The following is a 6,983-nucleotide window of genomic DNA, read 5'->3' as shown; positions in this document are numbered from 1 at the left end:
GTGACTAAATGTCTTTCAAATACTCCAAAAGAGCCCACATCGAAGACTCCCAACTCTTAAACCTCAAACTTAAAGCTTGTCAGAGTGAGACATGTGGCGATGTTCAAAAAGCTGTTAGAAATTATTACTCACATGAAAGTGAACAGTTTCCTTGTAGAACAGGGCTGAAAAGTGAAGATTCTGCAATGGTTACTTGATGTTGAGACAAATCCATCAAATGAAGTGCTCGATATGCAGGGTAGGTTTCAGACCATCGTCGCCAGTGTAAAATTAAGAAGGATCCTCAATGAGATGAATACAGTTACGTTTATTCAGGAGAAGAAAATGTCCCATCCATCAGCTTGATCCAGTCTGGTGCAACTTACTTGCTGGCCACACATATACATTCCAGTGCTGCTTAAACAATAACCAAAGCTCTTAAAGAAACAGCTATATTCATTTAAGTAAAAGGCACAATATTACAGTAAGCCTTCATTGTAGATTGGTAGGCAGTTGTTTCAGACCTCTCTCTTAATGTACAAAACAGGTCAATAAAGTTACCAGCATAATATATTTATTCTAGTTGCAGGTTAATTTACTAAACGAAAAACAAATGACCTGCGAACCAGATTTTATTCCAGCTTTTTTTGGCTTATAACCAATCAAGGAAGTCGGTATTTTGCTACTACACTGAATGCACAAAACATTCTGTTCCAATTGCATAACAGCATCAAACTTTAATTCAAACGATTATCTGTTGAAACATACTGAACAAAATGTCAGTTGATATGAGTAATGATTTTGACATGTAGGAGAGGCATCTTTCAGTGATCATAACAATTAGATATCCTTGCTCTTGTTGTTCTCCTCATTTTCAACAGGCAAATCCTCAAAATAAAGATCTGCCATACGCAAAATTTGCTGCACAGCATGAAGTATCAGGATGTCAGTTTCGTCATCAAGTTCCAACTCGTAGGAGTAATTTTTAACAGGCAAAATACAGGAAATAGGAATTCCAAGTCGAGATGCAGTTGTATGTATCTGTAGGAAAAGAAGACACTGTTTAAAAAAAATGAACAGTCTTCGAATCTGTGAAGTCAAGCGAATGAAAGCTTTTCTAAGTAAAAGACACATTTTGAATAAGTTACTGAAAATAACATTGAGAAAATATGTAGGGCATTATGTACGAACACATTTTCCCATCGACAGAGTATTGGTAAAAACCTTTGATACATCTTGCGCATAGTGCCAAAATAACTTCATTAGTCAGCTGTGCTCATGCCCTTCCACACATGCCACACGTCCTGAGGGAGCCGTGAGGTGAGGTCGCTGTCTCTGGTTCCTGCTTTGTCCTGGGGGAGTTTACCTGGACGTTTTGTTCTCCAGACCCCTTCCACAACGAGGTCTAACAGGGTAACCGCCAGCAGCGGCTGGCAGAGAATGAGGGTGGAGCGGCAGGAGAGAGGGAGGGGTGGCGGGGGACAAAAATAAATAAATAAATAACATGTGCCAGTTCCGTTGGATGCGTCTTTCCTAAGCTTCTTGAGTCCCGGAACCAGAAAGCACCCAGGACCCCCTAAGCCAATCATAATGCTGCAATGCAGCGCTGTGATTAGTCAGAGCGCCATGGATCAGCATATAGATGGGAACTGGGTGGTCTGTGCATGTTCCCAACCATGCTGTGTAATGCAGCCTGGTGGGGAACATACAAAGTGCGCATGACTGTTTGGCCAGGTCAAGACGGCCGGCCAAGTAGTCATGGGCACTTGGAGTGTGCAAACTACTCCTCCCCCAGTGTCTCCAGTCCCGCTCCATCCTGAACCTCCACAAAATAAAATATTAACTATGTTACCATGTTATTTTTCCTGCTCAAACAGAAGTGGGGTGATGCTCCTCCGCCTTAGCAGAGGAGCCGCCCCTCATAACCGGGCTAGTGCCTACTTTCAAGTGAAACCGTGCCAGCTATCAGCACTGCTCCTGCCCCCCTCCTCCCGCCCACTGCAACTGTACCTGAACTGCTGGTGGAGAGGAGCAGGTACATCTGTATGGCAGGCCTAGCTAGGGCATGTAGCGGTTGTGCTCCGTGCTAAGTTGCATTTTGAGCTGCGCTGTGGCACTCTGGACTCCCTCTAAAGGCGTTTTTAGCCATTAGCTGTTCCATCCGGTTACAATCTGTCCTGAGGGCCTGGGGTTTACTAACCAATCAACCCCAGCATGTTTGGTTAGCGAGTGGACCATCAGCTTGAAAGTCTGAGCTCCCACATGGACTCCCAAGTCCAGCTGTTACCTGTTCTACCGGTCTTTCTAGCGGTCTTCCCGTAACTATTCCTTTGAGGGGGAGGTGGCGGCTCCAGTCCAGGGGAGAAGGTAAGTGGACAACCTTGGTTACTATTGTTGCTGTTGTTGCTGTTGGAGCCTTGGACCTTACCTTGCTTCATTGCTACACTGCTTGCTATATTGCTGATGTGCTCCGCTGGCCTGTTCCCTTTTTGATTGTTCTTTCTCTTACATCTTTACCATATCTTGGCCTGTTCCTAGTACCTTGACAATTCTATTCTCCCCCTTCACCCTCCTTTGTGGATAATTTGAGGAAACAGAAGTGTGCTTGTGTTGGTGGCTCTCTCACAGCTGCCCCTCTTCACAAAACCACAGTGATAGACCAAAAGCTGCAGAGGGCAATAGGCGTGGTATCAACTGAAACTTAATTGAGGAGACACCACCTGGATGCAGAAGGCATGCCCCAGACATTGTTCAAACTAGCTGAAGCAGCATCTACTATTGTCACCCCCGAGGTAGAGTTTAGGGGGTTATTGACACCTCTGAGGTCGAGTCCGGTGGGGCAGATGGGATCACTCATCCACCGCCTGGTGCATCGAATGGTCCCCACCCCCTTAGGCTGACTGTGTGTTCTTCAACAAAAAGCAAAAAAAAAACAGAGAGTATTCCCGAACAAACAACACATTACTGGTGCTCGTGTTGACTCTGCTTCTACTACTGCTGCTACTCCTCACATGCCCAAAGCAGCCACCCCGTGCCACTGCCGAAAGAGGTCCTGATCTCTATCCAAGCAGGGCAGCATAACTGGCGGTGGACATAGGTGAAAAATTCAAAGTCGCCTTATGCTTAGAACTTACACCTATATTGGCACATCTTGCAACCACTGAGCAAGCTTGTAAAGATATCCGGAATACCAAGCTTCTTTCTCAGCAGGCCATGGGGGGAGGGGCAAGAAGGGTCCAATCAATCTTACACTGTCTCCTATGAACTTTGGCTATAGCCATGACAACGGTGGTTCCCCTCCTTCCCCTCCAACTGTTTGTTCCCTAACTCCCATTGTAATCCCAACACTCAAAGGCCAACCCAATGTTGGGGACGAACCAGGGGTGCAACCTGTTTTAAAGAAAAGCAGTATGGAGAACAATGGGCCAGCTAGCTCAACCCGCAGTCACAAGCACAGGTCATCAACTTGCTTCCAGCATTTTGCCCCTACATGACAATTCTGTCAGGAGAATCTGAATTGCGAGAAGGTCAGAGGGAGACGCAAAAGTGACTGGCAAACTAATGTCTGAACTGGCGTGTGAAATACAAGAACTTTCTGGTAGCATTGGCACATAACATTTGCCTTAAACTCAGAGTTGGGTGGATTGGGTAGGGCTGGGTAAACCGTCCAGGGGATTGTATCATTATTAACTTTAAAGATCCCAATTTGGTTTGGAGGTTGGTTTTTTTAAGATGTGCACAGACAGTTAGGGGAGTTGAATATTGCCTTTTTGCCTCTGGGATATTTTTATAATCCCAAACATTATTTAGCCAGTCAAGGCTGTTGCTTTTACCCCTACTTCTTATCAAAGTTATTTCCTATGCTCGAATAGGATCTTCAACATACCAGTCTTAAATCGCTTTGATGTCCCCGGTGCTCTCCTTCCACCACTCTACATGCAGATGGGTCTATTGACTCACCCTGTCTCCTGGAATCCCCCAGCCCCTGTCATTCACAACCCATAAAAGGAATAAACATCCTAGCAGAGGCAGGCTAGGACAGTTAGGCAAGAAAATACCTACTTTTTAAAAGTGGCATTTTCAAACACTGAAGGATAAAACCAACTCCACTAAAAGATGTATTTTACCATTCTGAGTTCAGGCATACTAAACTCGAATTTCTACCCAGTCCCCTGAGTCTGTTAGGATTATAAGTTGTTATAATCAAACTTCCCATTTTGGCCTATGGGGAACAGGTAGCCTTCCAATAATAACAAACAAAAATGGCTGTAATTCACTATCAGAACATGCCACACACATCAGGCCATGTCCTACCTTTTACCTACAATGCACCCTGGCCATGGCCCTAACTTAGGGGTGATCAATATGTAGAAAAGGGAAGGTTTAGTGACTGGCAAGTGGGTGCACTTGCCAAGTCAACATGACAGTACTAGACTGCACACAGGCCCTGCAATGGCAGACCCGAGATACACTTTACAAGCTGCTCCAGTGGGTGGCACAATCAGTGATGCAAGCCCACCAGCAGCATTTGATTTACAAGCCTTGGGCACATGCAGTGCACTGTACTAGGGTCTGACAAGTAAACCAACTAAGCCAATCATGGAGTCGCTAATCCATACATCAATTTACCAAAAGGAGCACTTGCACTGTGGCACTGAAAAGCAGTGGCACAGTGCCGAAAACCATCTAAAACCAGCAAAAACATCAGAGGCAACTGCAAAAAATGGAAGGGAGACCCACGCCCATGGTGCAAGGTCTAACAGTAGAGCACATGAGAAGGTAAAAACATTATTCAGGACGACTAGCTTGGTACATCCAACCTCAGCCCCACAGCATTCTGATATGGTGTCTTGGTCCAGGTCTTCTAAGAACTAATATTTTCTCATGTGGCTTTACTTTTCTAGGCACATTTTGACTTACAAATCTAAAAATTATCTCCAGTTCCTCGAAAGCGATTTTAATTAACTTGGTGTCATTTTACTCATTAAGATCTTCTCTAGTTTTCTAAAATGGGTTGGGAATTGTTTTGAAGTTTTTAATACTGTGAACTTAGTAAGGATTGAACTTAACATGCTTTTGCTGGGGAACTGCCTGCTGCTAGTGCAACAGCTACAAATGGTTGAGCAGATGTTCACAGAGATTTGTACTGAATCCTAACCAGGGTATGTGCGATATCGGGCATATGAAGAAACCAGTAAGTAGGTAAGGATAGTGTTTATTAACATCACATCCAAGACGCACAACGAATCGTCACACTGCTTCACCGTAACTCCCGTAACTTTCATAACTCGCTGCACACTTGCCCTCTCTGTGTGACTTAGGAACATTCAATAGGTCACAGAAAAATGGACAGCTAGGCAAGAGTGGTGCTAAACCACTATGGCACACTTCTCCCTCCCATTAAACACAATAGAACTGAGAAAAGGGAAGAACCATCCAAATCAGACATAACAAAGGAGAGAGATGGTAAAACTGTGAGAAATACATGTAAGAAAGGAGTATAAAACCAAAGCAATAAATACAAGCACATGACCTGATTTCACTTGAGCCATTACACTACAAAGTCTTTGAGACAGGCAGGTGGCCTGGTTTCTCTGATACTCCTCTGAGAGACCTGCCCACTGCTTTGTGCCTCATGCATGGCTGAACATGGCACGCTACCCCTGGAACATACAGTAACCAAGCTCATCGTGAACTGAGGGTTTTGTACAGGATCCACAACAACTATTCTGCTTTTGTTCCACACTCGGCCATCATGTGTTTTGACAGCATTCTTGAAACACTTGACCACTTCTAATCTCCTCATGAACTAAGACCTATCAACACATCCTTTGGGAGCTCTAATTTTCATGTAATCACCTACTTCCAACTTCCACTCTTACCTCTTTTACTTTCTTATCTTTATCAAACAATTATTTCCTCCTGACCAGCGTTGAAATCTCCTTTTCTCTCCACTTTCCCAGTGAATTGTCCACACAGCCTTTGTTCCAATGCATCCATCCTTGATACATTGTGGTAGAAGGGACTCTCCCTTTAAACAACTCCAAAGGGGATTTGCCAGTACTTGAATGTGGTACAAAAGTATAGCCAGATAATCTATTGGACAATTCAGTTTTCCAATCAGAACCATGTGCTCTTGAAAACTGTATGCCTTCTTTTACACTTTTGATGACTCTTTCAATTGCACCATTAGTTTCTGGATGGTAAAAATCTGATGTTTTGTGAGCTATTCCACAACTCTTGAGAAATAGTTCTGTCTCTTTTGAGCAAAACTGTAACCCATTATCTGTGAGAAGAAATTGTGGAAAACTCTCACGTCTAAATATGTTCTCCAAAAATGTTATGATGGCCCTAGAAGATATGTCTTGCACACAACACTTCAACCTATCTTGAGTACAAGTCCATCAATACTAGCACATATGGCGTTGCATGTTCGCTTCTTAAAGGGCCCAAAATATCCATTGCCACTTCCTCCCAGGGATATTTAGGTAAATGTCTACACACCATGGTAGTGTGACTAGTTTTTAACCCTTTGTCTGAATTAATACATTCAACACAATCCCTCACCATATGCTCTACGTCATGATCTAGACTAGGCCACCAAAAATCTCTCCTGAGCCTACACTTAGTTTTCACTAATGTGACCCTCATGAGTCATCTGTAAAACTCTCTGCCTTAACTTCTTAGGAGGAATGAGCCTTGTGCCTCTCAAAAGGAATCCTTTGTCTATTGCTAATTCGTGTAAAATCTTGCTCCAGTTGTCCTTGTACACACCTAAACCTGAAATGTTGAGCTTGCCAGAGCCTAGTGCTCATATCACACAATTCAGTTCATCATCAAGTTGAAGTGCAGATAACCACTCACACTCGTTAATGATGCCTTCCGTGACTTCACATACCCTCACCACTTCTTCCTCATCCTATTCCTCTTACCTGTTTGCCTTCAACTCATCAGAATTCACCATTCGGGATAAGCAATCTGCAGAGAAATTACTTACTCCCCGG

General features: G+C 43.9%; 1 protein-coding gene across 2 annotated transcripts in view; it reads right to left on the bottom strand.

Moving 5' to 3' along the window:
• Nucleotides 1-287: 287 nt before the first annotated feature.
• Nucleotides 288-6,983, bottom strand: part of LOC147747584 (interferon-induced protein 44-like) — a 343,399-nt gene continuing 336,703 nt past the window's right edge. For both annotated transcript variants that reach the window (XM_086954223.1, XM_086954227.1), the window contains one exon: nt 288-1,020. In XM_086954223.1, the coding sequence (XP_086810349.1) occupies nt 820-1,020 (201 nt within the window). In that variant the 3' untranslated portion in view covers nt 288-819. The remainder of the gene's footprint in view (nt 1,021-6,983) is intronic.

This window comes from Lissotriton vulgaris, chromosome 1_1, assembly GCF_964263255.1.
Source record: "Lissotriton vulgaris chromosome 1_1, aLisVul1.2, whole genome shotgun sequence".
Classification (NCBI taxonomy): domain Eukaryota; kingdom Metazoa; phylum Chordata; class Amphibia; order Caudata; family Salamandridae; genus Lissotriton; species Lissotriton vulgaris.
The sequence above is the reverse complement of the archived record's forward strand: the minus strand, read 5'-3'. Positions and strand labels throughout refer to the sequence as shown.